This window comes from Stegodyphus dumicola, chromosome 10 (assembly GCF_044657685.1).
Source record: "Stegodyphus dumicola isolate Sdum_Otavi_A_Nest chromosome 10, ASM4465768v1".
Taxonomy (NCBI): Eukaryota; Metazoa; Arthropoda; class Arachnida; order Araneae; family Eresidae; genus Stegodyphus; species Stegodyphus dumicola.
In genome coordinates, this window is record NC_140777.1 from 119,753,691 (window position 1) to 119,774,716 (window position 21,026).

General features: G+C 32.4%; 1 protein-coding gene across 3 annotated transcripts in view; it reads left to right on the plus strand.

The window, feature by feature from the left end:
* Window positions 1-21,026, plus strand: part of raskol (Ras GTPase-activating protein raskol) — a 730,597-nt gene that overhangs the window by 228,753 nt on the left and 480,818 nt on the right. For 2 of the 3 annotated variants that reach the window (XM_085825453.1, XM_085825452.1), the window contains exons 2-3: window positions 3,538-3,677; window positions 18,529-18,651. In XM_085825453.1, coding sequence (XP_085681579.1) covers window positions 3,538-3,677; window positions 18,529-18,651 — 263 coding nt within the window. The remainder of the gene's footprint in view (window positions 1-3,537; window positions 3,678-18,528; window positions 18,652-21,026) is intronic. The other variant, XM_085825454.1, reaches the window with a different exon arrangement.

Sequence of the window (21,026 nt, forward strand, 5' to 3'; positions counted from 1 at the left end):
TTTTCTTCTTGGATTTCATTTTGGGTTAATATGTTTTTGGAAGCAGAAAACTCTACACGTTCACTGCGCCCTGTCCAGACATCGAACCCCTTTACAAATCGAATTATCTGCTGGATATAGCAGTTAGAAGCGCTTATAAAATTGCTTTAGACACTTTAAGGTCATCCCTCCCCCCCACAAAAAAAAAAAACGTGCACCATAAACGTGAGAATGACTGCGGTGGAAAAGCGTTCGGATTCCATGAAAACATCTACTAATACTAAGTTTGCTTTTTTTTTTTTTTTGCCTGATTTGTAATTTTATATTGGCCTGTTGTTCTCTTTCAGTGAGAGATGCCCTCGGAGCATTAACAGCATGGATCAAATAATTCCTAGGAACGCTGCGAACAGTTCTTAAATGGTGTGGTGTGGTGTATTTACGGCAAAGCACACTAGGGCTATCTGCCTAAGGGGAGGGATGCCTTTCGTGGAGGACTTTCTAAGGGAAACTGGCTCGTATACACGTTACACATGGGGAAAACCACGAAAACACCCATGCAGCCAGCCCGTTCGCGGGATTCGAACCTCGGACCGAACTACCAGCGTTCAGCGACTTTACCGCTCGGCCGCTGGTGGGCCCAGTTCTTAAATGACATTTAGCCTTAAAGACATTGTGAACTACCTGATAAACAAGTTATCACCCTTTCCTAATTAAAATACCGTGAATGTACCTACGTACATGTTTCTGGTTATATTTGTAACAAGTTAGGTAAATTCCATTGCTATTTTAAAAGGCATTTTTTATCATATAATGTTGTCATTCGGTTAATATGTAATTTATAACCTGTCCTTCCAAACTATGTTAAGAAAATATGTCAGGGTTCGTAGAATTAAAAATCTGATATCTTTCAATGTTAAGCTCATTTCCAACTACGAAATATAATAAACAAGCTTCAAAATTTTAATTTTTTTTTTCACAAAAATATTATTTTTATTGAATCAGTTTTTGTTGTAAGCAGATAACTGCATTGTTTGAAGAATAAAATAATTTGATGACTTTTGTGACATAATTTAATTCTGTGAAATAATTGGTTTATTTTTTAAAGTGACTAGCCATCAATGTGTTTAAATGATGAATTGAAAAAATGAATTTTCATAAATTTTATTTAAAAAATTCAGTCGTAAAAGATTTAAATTTTGAATAAGGGAAATAACTTGGGGCATAAAATGACGCAGACGAAATTTATAATGCTTTATATATAATACAAAAGTTACGTTTAGTTATCTGGTTTTCTGTCTTAATTTAAATCTTTAAAATAAAAATACATTAATAAAGAAAATTATGTTAATAAGATGCATGTTGATAGAAATTTCGTAATTAATACTTGTTATTAATATAATGTAAACAAATGTATGCATTATTCATTCGATCCCAATGATGTGTACTGTATCTTCATTGGTTGCTGAAAGATGGCAGCACTACCTTCTTAAAGGAGCTGTCTCGAGCTTTTCTGTAATAAATACATTTCAAAATGTAAGAAAAATAAGTGTTTAACAATAATCTACTATCTATAACTATCATAAATTCTATGTATTCGTTTAGCTTTCTTTATTTGTATAAATAAACATAGTTTTTTGTGGGTTTTGTCAGAGTTTAAATTGAGCCGGAGCCCGGCTCCAGTACTTTTTAGTTTTTGTGATAATTATAATTCTAGCCGGAGCGCACTGGAACCCTAAATAAGAAGGCGCGTCTTTTATGTAACTGAGCAATAATTTCAGTAGAAATTTGATCTCGAAAATTTTATTTTTTGCAATAAAATTATATTACAAATCGCTTATTAAATTTTAATTTATTTCTTTATATTTTATTTAATTTTTATTATTTAACTATTTTAATAATAATTAATTTATTTTTAATTATTTAATATTCAATAAATATATTAATTAAATAGTGATTAATTAATTTGGTAATAACTAAATATTTAATTTTTAAATTATGAATGATTTTAATAGTCATTTATTTATTTATTTACTTACTTTTGTTCCTCTTTGCTGACGGTCTTCCGTAGGGTTCCGGCACTTCTAATTTCAGAAATTAAGCCTTTTTTTTATTTATTTATTTATTTATTTATTTATTTATTTATTTATTTATTTATTTATTTATATCTGTACAAGATTTAAGAAAAGGATGAAAAGGATTGTAATTTTTGTTTTAAAATATTTTTCAGTTGAGAGTACTTTATTAACACTTGCGTGAACAAAAGGAAACCACTCCCATACCTACTTTTAAAAAATAATGAATGTATTTATTATTTGTTTTTATCCTTAATTTTGTGTTACACAGGAAATTCACAGATTTAAAAATGTACGTTATTATACTTCTTGTTAGATTTTATGGTTAAGGTAAAGATAATATCAAATAAAAATACATATTAACGAAAGTTTCATTGCAATATTTACTAATGTATCGTTTTAGGATTTTTAATGTTAAAAAATAAGCGAAGAAAATGGATTAGGATGTTTTAAACACATTTTGTTTTAATACATAAAATTATTTTACACAAATATATTAAGAAAAAATTTCTTTATTAAATTTTTGAGCTTATTTTTCGAGTTTATTCAAGATTTTAAAATTCATATTTAAGTATTTATGGTTTGAAAACTAAATATTATTTCTAATTTGATTCCAGCCGCAAAGCCAATTAAATCGTTATATTCCATATTTTATTAGGAAAAAAAAAAGCATTAAGATTTTTCGTTTACATGCTCTTGAAGATATTTTGCTAACTAATTTTCCGAAATGATAAATCTAAAATAATAAGGGTAAAAAATGAAAATTAATATTTCTAATAATATGTTTTGCGCATACATAAAAATTTAAAGTTGTTTATGAACTTACATTGGTTATATTTTACTTACAAGCTCAAAACCATACGTTTCTACCAACACAAAATTGTAATTGTATTTTATAATGCGTCGAGAGAAGTTATGTATTCATTTCAGGTTGTAGTTTTTTTTTTTTTTCATAACGTCTGCAATTGTTACATTTATATTACAATTCAAATATACAAAGAATTTGAAGGTATGAATATCTATTTTGTTGCAGGTATTAATTCATCCTAGCCATTCAGATAAATGGAGGAAAATGAATAAATCTAACTTTCAACTATTTTTCTTGCACATCTAGTTGGCATTTGAACAAAAAAATGTGGCAAGATAAATAATTGCATTATTTTATCATTTTATTTGATGAAAAAGATCTGGTAATGAAACCTCCCAAACAAATATTTTTAACATTTAATTTCGCACATATGCTTATTCGAAAATGCGGGATTAATTCTAATGTAAAGTTTTCTTAAAATCATGTTTTTCTTGCTATTAAATTCTAGAAAGAATTCTTAGTTTATAATATTATTGATTTACGTTGATATGAATTGAATTATTTTTAAGATCATGTGCATTAATACTTTTTATGTAAATTTATTAATTTTTTTAAAATAAAGTAAATATATTTAGAGGTATTTGTTATGCTTTAAATGACTGTTTTGTTTTTTTACAGACAAAGAAGCTCTGGTAGGACGTCTCAAAAATAACAGATGGCGCCACTGCAAATCGCAGCCAATTAGTTGGAAACCTTATTATTGTGTTCTTCTACAAGATGATCGAAGTTTCACTCATTTTCCAACAGAAGAAATGAGCGTAAGTCTATTAAAATTTTCGAATTTAAATGCATTTTTTTCTCTGGATAATCAACCAAATAATGTACTACGCAACTACACTGCGTATTTCAAAACGTCCGAGATTCAATGCTGTGTCCACGTCGTAAACTTCGGGCAACTTCACTATCTGGAAACGTCGTCAGGACTTACTTTAAACTTATGACTTACTTATTGAAATGTTAATTTGCGATCAGGATGTATTCATATTTTCCACCGTAACACCTCTGGGGTGACTGTCGTCGGTTTTCCCGCGACAGCCCCCAATATCTCCCTCTATCTCGTTAGGATTGCATTTCCAACCCTACATTGCTATGGGATTCTGTGTCGTCTAGATGTACCCTATTTCTCCTAGAATTTTATTCTTCTAGTTTTATTAAATCGTAACATCTTGTTGTGTGGTGCAGTATACTGTTAAGTATTCTCGCTGAATCGCTAGGTTTAGCGGAGGGATTCAAGCGGGTAGTACATCTTTAAACACCTTCACGGAACCTAGTTCAGAGTTGCCCCATCTAATATCGATAGAGAAATTGAGGCAGTGTCGGAAATATTCATCTCTTGTACTAGCAGAAAATAATTAAAAATACGGAAACTAAGAATTAATTGCTGTTCGTTATTGCGGAATTCTGGAATTGGCTGATGAGCATAATTGGATGTTAAAAAGAAAAAAAATATTCAGATAGGTAAACTCATGGAAAGTTGCTGTGAATGTTATATTTTGGTAGAGATTTTATTTATCTTCAGTGAAATGAATTCACATCACGTCGCGTGCTTATTTACGTGAAATGGAATAGTAATAGAACCCGAAGCAAAAGCTGTCTATCATCGATCGAAATGTATATTGTGTATTCTTTCTCTTTTTAACTAGGCTGAATTTGCCGAAACATTTTAGTTTAATTGTGTCTTGTCTGTGTATTCATTATTGTTCGGTCCGATATCGACGTTGATTAGTACAAATTGGCAAAGATATTGATAAAGCTAATGATGATCATTATTGTGTATTTCGGATTCTTTTCGCTGACAGAAATGAGAATAACGTGCCCTCTTTTGTCTTATCTAAATGTTTTCGGGCAGTTCCCTTTGGTTTGCAGCTGCTGCTTCGTTACGCAGTCGTTGTTACGTCACAGTTACGTAGTGAATAATTAATTTTGATTTTTTAACATTTCTTCTAAAGAAATGGTAATTTTTTATTTCCTTAATTAATTGTTTTAGAGGTTCACAGTAAGCTCCCCAATTTTCTATTAAATCGAATAAGCGAGCGCGTAAAATTCCTCTCTCCTCGTCTTTTTTTTTTTTTTTTTTCTTGTCCCTTTTGTATCATATTAACCCAAAATCTGATGTCAATGCTAAACGCTGAACATCATAACTAAAAAACAACGAATAAGGGGGGGGGAATGTGAAACGTTCCGGATTTCAGATTTTAGCGATCGCCTAAAATTGTTTGTTAAAGTTTTTTACGTTTGCTGAGCAAGGAGTCTACCAACACGATCCTGGAGGTCTCTTCTTCTACCCTCCTTTTTTTTTTTTTTTTTTAACTATTATTAAGTATTTTTTTTTTTTTTTTTTTTCGTTTTTACACCATATGCAATTTAAGAGCAAAATTCCAATAGCCTTTTTGGGCTAATAATAATTCAAGTAAAAAAATATCTAAAATAGGCAGCTCCCGCCTTAAAACTCATTCATCTCTTAATATCTTAGAAGTAACATCAAAACAGTTTGCAGAAGGCAAATCATAAAATAAGGTCACACTAATAAGGCTTGTAATATCCTATTGATTATATAATTGCAATCTTAAAATTCCTAGTTTTAAGTATGCAAAATTAACATCTTGCCCGCTTTCCATAATAACAGTCTTTAAACTTAGGATTCTATATAAAATCGCTTTACAAATCGTTGCCGCTCTCGGCTCCGAAACAAAGAATAAATATATTGAATATTTTGATATTTTCCAGTGTTTCCAGATACCGAATTAGTATTTTGGGGCGTCAGTTTGTGTAAATTTTGTGAATAGACATGCCCGAGTAGTAAAAAAAAAAAATCTGATGTGTACACCACATGACATCCTTGTACGGAATATTAAATTATACGCATTTTTTCTTGCATCTTATTTAAACTTATTAGATTGAATTAAACCTACTTCGCCGACAGCGCATAAACCACAATAGAATAAATGCATTCTTTAAAATTCACTTTGTTTACTATAGCGACACTCTGGTGCTAGGTTTACTTAACAGTATTATATTTCCTTCATATTATAACTCAGAATGCACAAATTGTATATCATTTAAATAATTATCTAATCGTTGCCACATGTTCTATTCAAATACTATAATAAAGCTAGAACTATGTATAAAAAAAATTAAGCGAACAAAACAAAACAAAAAAAAAAAAAACAGTTTTTCACAGACGATTGAGTATTTCTCATTGAATTAATTCAGTTCTCACTTCGCGAGAAGGCAAAAATACATAAAACTCAAAATATCTATATTAAAAATTACGAAGTAAATCTTAAACGCTTATTTCCTCGAAAAAATTTCAGAAAGGATTAAGCATGATTTAAATAATAAATGAAGGCGTTATCTTTGTTGTTGCGAAGCTAAGTTTCTCTAGATTGGCAACAAATCCGCTATAATGCTGTTTCAAATGTAAACAATCAATGGCCGCCATCAAAAAAATTATTAGGCTTAGCGGCACTTAAACAACTTAAAAATTTTAAATTGTTGATATTTCTAAAAATATTGCATACAGATTTATTAAAGGATAAAAAGCTCAACTGGAAGATAAGAACAACATAATTCAATCATTTCTAAAGCAAAAAATGTACAATTTACAAACATATAAGAGTAAAGAAACTGAGATCACTGAGCCGGGTAACAGAGTGGATATATATATAAATATATTTATATACGTTTGGTGCGGCCGATTGCAACCAAAATACGAGGTGCACATCTACATGTTATAGCAGTCCTATATACAAAATTTCAACGTTCTGAGGCTACTCGTTTTTGAGTTATGCGAGATACGTACGTACGCACGTACGTACATACGTTCGTACAGACGCCACGAAAAATTCTCTTCAGAATTCATTTTAAATCAGGTTTTTAGTTTTTTTGGAGGAAAAGAGTCTTTTATTCTGTCCTTACGTACAGATATCGCGCAAAAACATCGTTAAATTGCATTCGAAAGCGGTCAAAGTGGATATTTTCGTTGAAATATGCTGTCTGAAGCTTTTCGCGATTACAGTACTCCCTTTTTACTTCGTACAAGGAAGTAAAAAAGAATAAAAGATTTTGAAGCTTTTTTACAACTCCAAGCAAAGACAATTTTTACAGGTGAAGCAAATTCGGATCTTCATCAGTTGCATCCCAAATATAATTTGTGTAGAGAATGTCAAAAATAGTATAGCAACACTTTATAAACGTAAGCATTGATTAGATGAGTGCGTCCACGCCACATACATTGTTTTTTCTCTTTTCATTTTCTAATTTATATTAGAAAAGGCGAAGAAAAAATTTCTCCATGACTCAGCTGTGGTTTTACTTCCCAAGTTGTGTTTTTGGTGAATGAAGATTAGCTATAGCATAGTGTTTGCGCATATTGATCGTAGCATCTTTGGGGCGTGGTACGAATTGAGCTTTTTTTTTTTTTTTTCCAACAACAGAGCAACTAAATTTTATTTACAAGCTTACATGAAGGTTTTCAATATGCAGATATTACAAATTTAGCTTGAAATTCCCCATGAACTTTTCAATGAATCTGAAAACGAAAGTTAGTTCCTCCGAGCTTCCAAAATACACTGCTCGTTGTTCTACCTCGAAACATCTACGCGTACAATCTGCTGTTGGTAGACTGCGTAACTGAATTTACTACTTGTAATATAGCAGAGGTGCGCGCTGCACGACAATATGTTAACTTAAATACCAGCCACTTAGCTTTGAAAACTTAGCTTTCCTCCATAGGGCCACTTTTCCTAAGGAAGATAACCGTCGAATAATAAATAACCATACCGTTTACTATAATAACCTAACCTGATCTAAGTCAACTTAGAAATAAGATTTATGTTTTAAGGACTATATTTGATTTAAAATAATATCATTTCGGATCAGTATGTTGCCACATTATTTTTCTAAAAAATGAAATAAAACATGTAAAAATTATCTAAAACTTTGTAAGTGTCACAGGTGCTGGTAGAAGCTAGGGTAGGCGCATTTGTAGTGCCACAGGTATAACTAACTGTTAAACTTCAACTCCTGTTTTAATGGAGTACAACTCGCGAGAGGGGGCCCGCACAAGAGTCGGCCACACCTCTCTTCCTACCATTAGCCTTCGATAGGATTCCTGCTGGCGTGTATTTTGAGTGACCCTTGCCGCATAGGCACTATACGCTTACGAACGTCCATGTCTACTCCGGGTTTCGAACCCGGGTACGGAAGTCAGTATCACTAACAACCAAGCACAAGCTTCTTGCCGTAATGGTTTCAGAACCTGAAACATAACAGGGTTACTCGGCAAGAAGTTAAATGCTGAAATAGATGATAGTGCCAGAAAACATGCCTCGTGTGGGAAATTACTCGAAGTTGAATTCATTTTTCTACATTTGCATTTAGTATTGGTATTAGTAGTAACAATGTTTATGTATTTATATATCTTGAATATTGTATATATCTAGTATTTGTATTACATGGTAACCATTGCATCTTCTGCGTAATATGCACATCCTGCACTTATATTTAGTATTTTGAAATTCAGAGGCTGCGCCCGTGTAATTTCGGGCCGTGTGGTCAAGACGGCTGAATATTGGTAGCTGGATTGAGGTTCGAACCCAGGCTAGTAGACTGACTTCGTGAATGTTTTTCGTGACTTTTCTTATATGTAAAGTGAAGACGAACCGGTTTCCCTTATGAATTCCTCCACGAAGGCATCCGTCTCCAAGCAAATAGCCCTTGTGTCTGTAAAGAATTTTAAAGATGGCTATATGCGCAGACAGTACTTGATTAATGTTTTGATCAGCTCAGTATGTGGAAAGAAACTCTGACTCGTCTTTTAAATAAATGTTTAATTGTTGTGTTTTGAATTTTCATAAACTGGAGTCAATGGCTCATTTATTCATCCATTGCGCCGATTGTTAACAGGCAATAATCTTGCAAAATCCCAGCGGCTGCCCGGTGAGATACCTGGCCCGCAAAGCGGGTCGAAAACGAAGCTCAGCGGAGCGGAGAAAGAAGTCCGCCGGTTAAGCAGTGTGAGTCAACGGCGGGCTTCGGTGGCCAGAGAGTGGCAGGTAAATGCGATGTTGCTATATTTGGCGCAAAATCGCCCATTTGGCGGCGAAATTGACGATATGTCACAGACGGAGTGAGAACATTCTAAAATGCATTTTTAGCGGTTTTCTCAAGAATACTCTCAAAGGTAGGTTAAGGCTATATATTTCTGCCTGTGCGGGGAGAAAGTAATATATTGAAAGAGATTAGCTTGAGGGCGATGGACCGAGTCGGGAGCTGTTCTTTAGTGCTTTGCCGTGAAGTTGTTACCGTTATAGCTTGAAGGCTGTGTTGTTGAGTGTTTTAGCGTGTTTGTTGTAACTTTTCGACGAGTGTAAACGTGTCTTAGGAACTGCCCTGTGTAATATTGCTAACTGGCGAATAAATTATGTTCTGATTCTTCATCAAGTGTTGTCATCAATTACTCCAAATACGCGAATCCGTAGAACGCAACAGTATGTTTGCCTATTGTCTTTTTTTTTTTTTTTTTTTTTTCAAAATTTTTACATTAATAGATTACATAATAATAGTTTCCATGATTTTTTTAAGTAGGACGAATTTTACCAATTCCAGGTCTCTTAAATCTGAAGTTCCGAAGAAATTATATTTAGTGTGCAGGAGTAAAATTAGGACTAGTGGAAAACTGGATAACTCTTTTTTGTATCGTAATTTTATAAAAGCAATAGTATTCTGTTTAAATAAATATTTCTAAAATGTTATACCATTAAGGCCCTTTAAAGTAGTTAACTTGTGAAATCCTTTAAATTTTTCTTCCCCGTGTCGAGCCGGATAGGGAAATAGCGCAACGCATACCAACAGCCTGCTCATTGCTCAGCTCGTATTTAGAGACGAATTTTTCGCTCATACTTTTCTCGTATTTCGAATTTCTCGTATATAGAGGTGCTCGTATCTCGAGGTTACAGTGTACATTGAATACGTCTCAAGACAACCGTCACCCTAAGTACCCGTTACCTCTGAAAGTGATCTTTATTTCTGAAAAACGTAATTAAATAACAGTAATTAATTATCATCATCGACAAATATATCCTCTAAGACCAGCATCTCAACGGAAGTCCTAAATCTTTTGGAATCGTGGATGATCATCTTATGAAGGCTGCATTATTAGAATAAAAACTTGCACAGCAACTAGCTGTTTAAGATATCCAACTCTGAAACTGATTGGTATTTATGAAAATAAAATTCAATAGTAATGATATTGAGCGTGACCGATGTTCTGTAAAGCGAACACCTCTTCAGAAACCAAAGCAGTCTAGGAAATCTTAGGGATGTTTTTGTAAATATATTTTTGAGCATTTTGATTAACATTTGCAAACCGGACAAAAGCTGCGCTAGGAAATACCGTATTCCACTGAATCTGTAGAAAAAAATCGATATATTTCTCCGGAAAAATAAATTCGGGGACAATGGACACTCCGCTGAATTTCTTTCTAACAACGTAGGAAGCCACTCTTCGTTACTCACCGCGGTAATGCCATCCGAGAAGGACTTTCCCCATAAAATATGTCCCTTCTCAAGGCGACCATTAATCCGTTTTATGGTAGGGCTATTTTCTCATCACCCTCACAGGACATTTTTCTTTTATATCCACCGCCCAATAAGGTGTGCAGGAGAATTATCCGTCGCTCTTGTTTCTTCTTTGAAACGTGTTACTTGTCATTTTCCGGTCCACTGTTTTCCAAAGTTCGGTCATGCGACTATAAACGCCTGCGATTTTGGTGGCTTTTAAGTTTTGCCGAAAAGGCGTAAAGATCAGATGCTCTTTCGCTTGGTTTGAATGTCGATGAACGTTGATCGGCTGTTACACAGAAGGAACGAAAAAGTTGGCTGAAGTTTAATTGAATCGTTCGTTGAAGCAAGTGGGCTGATTTTGCTTTTCCGATTTGAAATAAAAAGAGAAAATCTCTCTGGATTCAGATGAAAATTTGTTAGTTTGGTGCCATAGATTTTACTTTCCCTAACCTGGTTCTGGTATCTATTTGATTTCTGTTTAATCTGTGAATGACGTTCTTTGATTAGTAATTGTTGCACGAGTTGTTATTAGCGATTTCTAGCATTCGCGTAAATAAATTTGTAAAACATCGTAAATTAAACTTTTTACCAGTTACAATATGATAAATCATACCTTTTAAATTTTAGAATTTGAGCGACGAAACTAAGAATGATCATCGATGCCTTGCATGTGAAGCAAAGTGAGAGAATCGACTTCATTGTTTGCGGTATTTACAGAAGACATTTTTTTGCTCCTGAAAAAGAGGGACCTGTATTTGAACATCCTCAAAATCGATAGACCTTATTTAAAACCTAAGCTAAACTTTCTTCTTTGCCTAATTTTAAATAGTTGACTAAAATCGAAAACAAGCCGTTTGGCAATACTTTTCTAACACTTGGTAATTTTTATAAACTATTTGAACCTTTTTGGCACTTTAATTCAGTAAATTTTAGATAATGCTTTAATAATGTTAACCGATTTGTTGATTCCAATAAGCGATGTATTTTCCGTGTTTTCGTGTTCAAACGGTCGAAACTTCGGCAATCCGCTAACAGAACTCGAATGATAGCATTACTTGCGATCACTTTAAGCGACGTCTGCTGTGTTACGCTTTTCAGTACAGGAAATGCGAAAAAAAAGTCCCCTCGCCGGAATTCGAACTACGAAATACAACTTCAGTGGACAGCATAAGTCAGGAGATTTGCAAGGAGATTTCCCTTCCATCATTTGTAAAATTTGTATCAGGTCCTTCATAACCAAAGTGATAGTTCATAAGAATTGTTTTTTTATTTGAAATATTATTTTCTAAATGCAAACTAGGAAAAACTTATTCTTTTCTAAATGCTATATAAAATCATGTTAGGGCTAAACATTTAATTTTTTTTAAAAAAAAATAGGGCGTAACGCAGCTGTTTTCTTGTTATTGTAACATTAAAAAATTAAATTATTCATTCATCAATTTCACGAGCTTCTTCTTCCTGTTTTATAATCATGAAGTTAGTGTTACCTTACAGTTTGAATCCTGTGGCCAAAGACCGTAAAGATTTCGTGAAGGTCTTGGATAGAATACAGAAGTTTTATTTCAAAAACAACCCAGGTGGTCATCTATTGTATATCTGCTTTTTTTCTTTTTTTCTCCCAAGAATCATTTGAATACGCCCTTTCTTGAGTTAAGTATTTTGTCATGCTATTAACGTTCTGCTTTATAATTTCAGCAAGGCAGGGGCTAAGGCAAAAACAGTTTTTGCCATGTTTATCGTCGTCTGGAATTAGTTCTTTAGAAAAGTTACGAAAGGGAACCAGTCCTCGTCCGCAAAATCGATTTCACGCGCCACGTGAATTTTTTCATAAAAATGATTGCTTATCCGCCCCAAGGTAAATGTCCTCGCCAAAACGATGATGCGGGAAACATTTACGTTCTGTTCATTGCATACGCCGCCTACAGGATGCTTTTCCCCTTTTTATGTTGTCATAAAACATTATGTAGTATCCAGTTTGTTTTTGAGGGAAAAAACAGAAAAATAATCTCATGCATAACAGAGAAAATCAAATTAAATCAGGAAAACGTGTATTTCTTTTTCTCTCTCTCTTTTGTTATTAATTTTTCATATTTATTTTTATTTAAAGATTTATTTTTTAAACACCGGGGGAAAAAAGCGAGTCAAAGAAGTCTCTAGTAATTAATCAAAGACAGAAAAATAGCAGTAAAAATCCGTTCCTCCCTTTTATTTATTTATTTATTTATTTAAATCAAGTTCATAATAATAAACCTGCATCTGCAAACATTCATACGTAGCTATCTATCTATACTTAACACTACAGCGGTGTTCATGTAAAAATAACACGCAAAGATTTTGTTGCAAAAAAACGAAAGTCAACATTATTGTTGCCATTGAAGTAGAATTTCTTTTATACTTTGGTTTATATAAAAAAATCTGATGAGGGCATCACACTAATTTCCTTGTCGGCATATTAAATTATACACTTTTTTTGTGTGTGTCGGCTGCACTTCATTTAAACTTATTTCCTGGAATTATTCTAACTTAATTAATTGACCTCTCGGAGTATGTTCAAAATGACGTCCACTGTTCCAAAATTTTAAATGAAATATAACTGTCAATTTATGTCGTGTATAAAACTTCTAAAATATAACCTGGAGACCGCATTAAAAGTTAGATTTGGTTATTTGTCAAAAGTTAAATATCCCAATATTACGTTACAAGAGGGGGAAGATCAGATTCAGTTGAATTCCTCTTCCCAAGAAAACCGCTGTTACTGTGTTATTATTTAATTATAATAGTTCATCCGAAATTCTGAATTTTAATTGTATTCCTTTTCCTATTATATGAATTTTCGGGATTTATTCTGTTTTTCCTTCTGGTTTAAAAACACTAAGTTGATGGTTGAGGGACTATTATTTTTGTCTTGCGATTTTGTGTCGAATCACTCTGAATGTCCGTTTCCCTTTTCAGACATAAAACCATTAACTATTATCGCCCTGTATTACATTTGAAGAAATTAAATAATGAAGTATCTGCATAAATGTATGTATGTTTCTCGCAATGTGGTAAAACAACGGTACCTAGAACCACCCAATTTGGAATGACGTAATCCTACTGCGAATATGGGCATCTGGAAGCCCAAATTTGAAATCTGGAATTTGTTTTATTATAGATTTTATATTTTGTAAAACTTAACGAATTTTTGATTAACAAACTCAAGGATTTCAAAGCGAACAATGACAACGTTGTACAGAAAAAAAAAAAAAAAAAAAAAAAAAAAAAAAAAACCATTTTTATCTCCAGTGCGTGAGACTACGTATAGGAAATTCTAAAGATATGCTCAGTTTAAAATTGTTTTGCGATATTGCTCTTCTTGAACAGAATTTTATGGTTTAAATGCGAAGAACGTAATATTTAATAAATAAAGGTAACACACAAAATGCTAAAAAAAAAACGCTTCTTTGGATGTAATTTAAAATCTGAAATCTTTCAAACTTTTATATTTAATTTTTTTGTTTATATATTTTTTTTACATTTATTAATGGGAAATTTAATGATTTTTAAATTTTATTTCTTTCTTGTGTTTGTGGTTTTGGTTCTAAATTTCTTACTATTTTGTCTACATATATATATATAGAGAGAAAATAGTAAGAAATTTAGAACCTAATTCACAAAGGCATGAAAGAAATGAAATTCAAAAACAGTAAAATCCCAAAATTTCCCAATAAAAATGTATCAACTAAGTGTTTTCAAACCACAAAAATTCCCCAAAACAACCGAAATATATAAAATAGCAAAAGATATACAATTAAAATTTGATTCAACGGAGGCGTTCAGAATTTTCGTAGGAACTATTATAATTAGATAATTTAAGATTGGTCATAGACTAATTTTGGATGAACAGAAACGCAGTGATTTTCCTGGGAGGAGGGATTCACTTGAATCTGATCATATTAACTTCGTCTTGATAACCGTTGAATCAGATTTAAATTGTATTTCTCTTCCTATTTTATATATTACTGTTCTTTTGGGGAATAATTCTGGTTTGTAAACATTTTTTTTTTTTTTTTTTTTTTTTATTTATTTAATTTTTATTTGGAAATTGTGGAATTTTACTGCTTTTGTATTTCATTTCTTTCATGTCTTTGTGAATTAGGTTCTAAATTTTTTACTATTTTGTTTATAAATTTTGCTATTTTGTCTATAAAAATAGGTTTTGAAAAAAATAATAGTCCTTTATTCTGTCCGTACGTACAGATGTCGCATAAAAGAATCTTCCAAGTGGATTCGGTATGGTCAAAATGTACATATAATTTAATAATGTACAATAATAATTTAATAATGTTAAAATATGGTAACCGAAATTTTTGGCGATTACAATACTTGCAACTCCGTGCAAGGAGTTAAAAGGGGTAATGCTTGTTATTCCTCAAATTCCGGTTTTACGCCTGAAAAGAACATTTTAAATCAACTGTAGAGTTAGAAATATGTTTTTCGTCTTCTCTCCAGTGTTTTTTGTGATCACTCATCTGTGTCTTTTGTGCACTGTCTTACAGATACAATTATTTATATCTCTTTGCATATCGTGACTAATAAAGATCGAATGTTTCTTTCTGCGATTAGTTAGTTGGTTTAACCCTTTGGCTTATAACCACGAGTCTGACTCGTAGTAAAGAATTTGTGTCATAAACAAAATCCACCAGTCTGACTCTTGGTGGTGAATTTGTTGTGCATAAAATACCGCTTAATATTATTAGAACAAGTTATTGGAGTTATTCTATATCGAATATTTTTCTTTTGATTGTAACGTCGGTATTTTTTTTTTTTTTTTTTTTTTTTTTTTGATTTGTTTCTGACGAAACTGGATGATCTTTTACTTTAGTTCCTCGTAAAGCTTCGTTACGTTCACACGTTTCAAATATAATTTCGTATAAAGAATTAAAAAACTCTTATACCCATCATGCAATTATTTTTGCCAACTGATGAATTGATTATGATTACACCCTAGACGTCTTAAAATTACTATTTTTACCTAAACATTGTTTATTATTTCACAGTTTCTTTCGTTACACTGAAATATATATATCACGAAAAGTATACGTTTCGCACCAGTTCGGGTACACAGTTGAACAAATGAATAGCACTGCGCGCGACCGACTTTCTTGTTTACTATAGCTCGCGCAATTGGCAGATATCGTGTAGGTTAAGGGGTTAAAAGTGCCTTTTCAGAATCTCTATTTTCCATGTTTCTCAAAGGTGCGCTTACTAATTTCCTTGCGTGTAAAAAAAAAAGTATGTTAACATTGGCATGGTGGTCTCTCTGACGCGATACGTTGTTTACCAAATTTTTATTTATAATGCCATAGATGTAAATTATTAGCTTCATTAAATATAATAGCCAACGGAGCCCCTGTTCTCTGATGTATAATAATAATAATAATAATAATAATAATAATAATAATAATAATAACAGGTGCCCTGCGGCAAAAGTTAATAAAATTTATTATTGTTATTATCACGTCTGACTTCAACAAACTGGCGACCTCCGGAGTATTTTTACATGGAATGAATACTTTTGCCATAAATTAATTATTACAGGCACAAGTGGATGAGACACAGGAATTTTACTATAGGGTTGTACAGCTATAGTCCTACCACACTAACTGAGCAGCTGCGCCTCAGTATTCAGGGAAAATACCCCGGGAGGCGTTCCGAGGGTCTCTCATACCTCTTCTCGTACCACCAACCACTGGAGAGAACTTCCGGCTCACTTTGTGTTTTGAATGTTCCCTTGCCACGCAGATACTACAAACTTACAAACATCCATGCCTTCTCTGGGATTCGAACCCGGGCCCATCGATACGGCAGTCTGCCTCACTATCTGCTATACCGTCTGGGTGGCAAATTAATTAGTAGTATTATAAGAAGATTTGGAAATTTTAATGATTAAAAAAATCCATCATAAAGGCACCTCTTTCGTGTGATACTTTGTGGTGCACGAGGATTTATTTTTCTTTAAATAAAAAAAAAAACGCACCTCTTATCTCGGGCAGCTAGCCCTCGTGTGTTGTGCCATATACATTGAATTTAATTTAACCTTGTTTATAGTGTATATGGACCAGTAACTGTTACTCATGGTAAGAATAATTAAATTTCCATTTTTGAAAGTTTACATGCTATGCAAAGATACCAGTAAACACTTTTTATTGTGAAAGAATTCGAATTGGATATTTTGATGGATTTGCACGTTTTACTATAGAAGGGTGGTACTTCGTAAGAATACCTTTCACGTATCAAACTGCACCTGAAAGATCAGATAGCGACTTTTTTTTAAACTTGCTTATTTTTCTCAGCTGGGAAAGTGGGCAGAGTTAAAAACGAACGCTTTGTTTATATTTAAACAATTTGTAATTTGTTTTCCATTTGCAGCGATTAATGTAATCTCTTTTTATCTTCTCCTCAACGTATATGATATAACATGTGTTTAGGCTGCTTATAAAAGAACATTTCGTGTTTTAAAACTTCCCGATGGCGTGCAGTTATCAGAATCTAACAGAGGGCTTTCGGAAGAAGAAAAGAAGAACAGAAAACGAAGTACAATCTTTATATATATATGAGTAAAGATGCGACTGCTAGATATACATCGCCGAAAAAAGCACGTTTCGAATTTCTTTCGAATCACGGTTGCGGTTTGCGTGTTGTATAGAAAATTGGAGCGTGCTTGTGTGTTTTCGAGATGGAAAGAAACGTTCGCGCAAAAAATTACCGCAGGTGTGCATTTTCCCATTGCGCTTTCGAGTGTTGGTAGTTCATCGTCATCGCCATTGGCTTGTTATGTTTTTTCGATGTTTAAGACTGTATGTGTTGCAGCATTTTGATGCGTACCGTTGTTTATTGAAAGTCATTCTAAGAGGCTTTTGCTTCTTTCTTAACTATAACTTGTCTGGAAAATGTCAGGTTATCTTAACTATCGTCTGGTTTCTTTGCCGAATGTCACTTTTATTGGTGCACAGACGTTTTTACAGTGACTTAGCCATCTGCAGAATGAGAATCGGTTGGAATTCTGTGACATCAGGTGACGATCGTTCCAGAAGTCGTCTGCGGGGACGAAGCGGTTTGTTCATAAATCGAAATCATAACGAAATCTTTCCGTAAATCATTTCTGGATTACTTTCTTCGTAGCGAATCTTTTTTTAATATATATCTCACTTAATAGAGAAAGTCCTTATAACTTCATTTTCCAATCGTTGAACGATTAAAACGTAATTTTACTGCAACAGAATAACTTCAGTTCATGGTCAAACTGTGGAATCAAACTGCAACCGCTTATATTGTTGGAGAAAATGATTGATGACACGCTATGTTCATTCTGGAGAATTTTCAATTAAAAAGCAATTGTGGTTGTTGTTTATACAGTATTTATACAAAAAAATATCTAAATTTTAATGTATGGATTCAGTATGGCAGGAAACGAAATCAATTAACGTAACTATTAAAAATCTATAAATTGTAGACAGAGATTAAAAAAATGAACTAAAACTTAACAACTTCTAAAGACTACAGTAGTAATTATGGAACTCGGTAATAAGTACTCAAATTTGAACACTAACACATTCGAATATCAGTCACAATAATTTAAGAATTGACACAAATTAATTAACATAATGCTAACAAATTAAATTGACTTATCGCAGTGTCGACATCCGATTTCCAACTAATGATGCTAACAAAATTAGCGCAGGACTGAAGATTTCAGAAATACCATAGCTTGACATTCCTATCTAGATATTAATTAAATTTGCTTACTTGTAGAGTGGGGTTGAGTTGTGAAGAAAGACGAAAACGTTATTACTGAATTTAAAACAGAAATCGGTAGTTAATTTAAAATCTTTTTCTTCAGTATTGATATTTATTATAGGTGTCTCATATATTCATTAAATAAATATGATGAACTTTTTTAATGCTATATTTTCAATCTTTTCTTGATTCTTCTGCTTTCTCGCCCCTATAAATAGTGATCGCTAAATCTGATTTTAATTGAATTTGTAATTCCGATTGCAGGACTGGAGGTGTAATTTGAGGCAGTGGTCCCCAACATTTTGCCATGCTGAGACCCCTTTTGTGCCAAAGAAAACTGACCAGTCCCAAGCGGTTTTCACCCCCGTCCCGCCTCCAGGCTGCCGTGTAATTATAATTATTTATTTTCTATTTGTCCTTCCCAACTTAAACATTCTTTTCTGATAAATTATTTACTGTATATGTTTAAAAATGTACCCTATGAGAAGTTCTTTAAACTGCATTAATTATGGATTTTATATAGGATAGATCAGACCAACTACTTTAGCAATAATCCTCTTCATGAAGCTGGGATTTTTGATTAGCTTTCGGACCGATATTATACGATTCATGGACTTTTCTATGTCTGTTACTGATCTCTTGAAAACAATTATACAGTTTTGTTTCTGTTTATTTATTTTTATTTTATTAATTTTTATATTTTGACATATATTTATAGTAAATATAAAACTTTTAATGGGTTCTTTGAAGATTTAAAAAAAAAAAAAAAAAAAACTTATTTCCCAATTTTGTTTTTAAAAAGTTGATTCCTCAATTCTCAATGAAATGAAAGGATAAAAATAATAAATCATGTAGTAAGCAAGAGATTAAATAATTCTCTTTACAAAATTCATATACAGATTTATATTACGAATAGTGGGCGCCTAAATGACGAAATCGAATAATCGAATTTCATTGTCAAAAGTATATTGTTTAATTTATTTAATAATAGCAAAGCACCAAGGGCTATCTGCTCAAGGGAATGGATGCCTTCGTGGAGGACGTTCTGAGGGAAACTGGGTCGTATACTCGTGACACATGGCATTCGTTACACTAAATACACTCATATCCTCGTTATACATCACATTCCGTACACGAAAAGGCCTATGCAGCCTACATGTTCACCGGGATTCAAATCCCGGACTAACCTACCAACGACTTTAACGTTCTGGCTCTTGTAGCCCATTTATCTTTATATCTATATAAGCCATTATCTTTATAAACTTATCAACGATAACCCTGGCTTTTAGTATTTGTGATGTAAAATTGTAGAGGAAATTTGTTAAGAGAATTATTTAATATCTTTTTCCCATTAAGCTACGTAACAAGTTACTTTCTCCTTTTTGTTCATTAATCCTCTTATGCTTGGTTCTAAATAAAAACTTTTTATTTATTTATTTATTAGTTCAAAAGGGCTATTACTCTCGAGACTCGTTTTGCTTTGTTTCAATTTAATGCGTTGTTTCACTTTTCATTCGAGTCTGTTATCAATCGGCAAAATGTAAGATATTTATTTACCTTTTAAATTTAATCTCTCTGCTACTGGTGCGCAAACTAAGCTATTTGAAAGCAATAAATGCGGTTTTTAAGAATTCTTTTTACTTTTGAATCAGATTAATTTAAATAAAAATGCCTTTAATTCATTCTAACGTTGCATATTTTTTTATTTTTTAAAAATACAGAAGATATGTAACGTTCTCATTTTAGTCTCAATGTATATTCATCTAGTATCTTATAAAATGTTCGATTTGTATCGATAATCTCTGGTAATAAACTGTGTTAAATTTTAAAAGAGCCGTTCTGGGCGAATGCTGAAATTTGAAACATATCAGGTTTTTTCTAGTTTTATTTATCTATTTATTTTGTATGTGTGATTCATCATTCATCTTTTACGCGTTTTTGTGAGATAATCCATTTTTTTATTTATTTTAAGTTGGGTTTCATTTTGGGTCATAGATGTTATCTAAGCAAAATGAAAATAATGACACTCAGGGCTCTGAAGACAAAAGGTTTTTTTTTTTTTTTTTTTTTTTTTTTTTTTTCAAAATTTATCCAAGTAACTCTGTCTTAATAAAGTTTTTAAAACCATTTGAATTGCCGATATATTAAAGTCAAACAGTGTTTTTTTTGACAGCCATCTAAAATGTGCCTTTTCTAAATTTCTTCCACCTCTGATTCCGGCTTCTCGTCTGGAATTACAACTTTTTATTCGCTACTAAATATCTTCTTGAAAATATATAATTGGTAGTTTTGCTTAAACCGACTATTCAGATATTAGATTACTGCTATTCTAAGAATTGTTTGAGATTCTACAACCTTTCGATGGTATTCAGTGTCTAGGTTAGTAATCTCTATGCCGTGTTCTTTTGAATCAGAAAGCTAGTATTCGAGATAATTTAAATTGACCAAAGGAACCATTTCTCAGAAGAGTTAATTTGTAGTCAGTGATGTATAAACAAAGCAAGCAGGCGTACAAAATATAATTAGGTTCAATTCTTTGTTTCATTTGTAACTATTCTCTAATGGTTTAGCTTCTTTAGATGTATAAGTATTAATTTATGAGTTTAAGAAGAGGCAAATAGAAATACTTAGTGTTTACTTTATAGGGTGCAAGCACGCGTATCTGAGTAATTAGGAGCTAAGAGAGGTTAATATGTTAGAGTGCTTGGTAATCGTTTTCGTTTTAAAAATACTCTTTAAGTAATTGAGTTCCTGGAACCTTG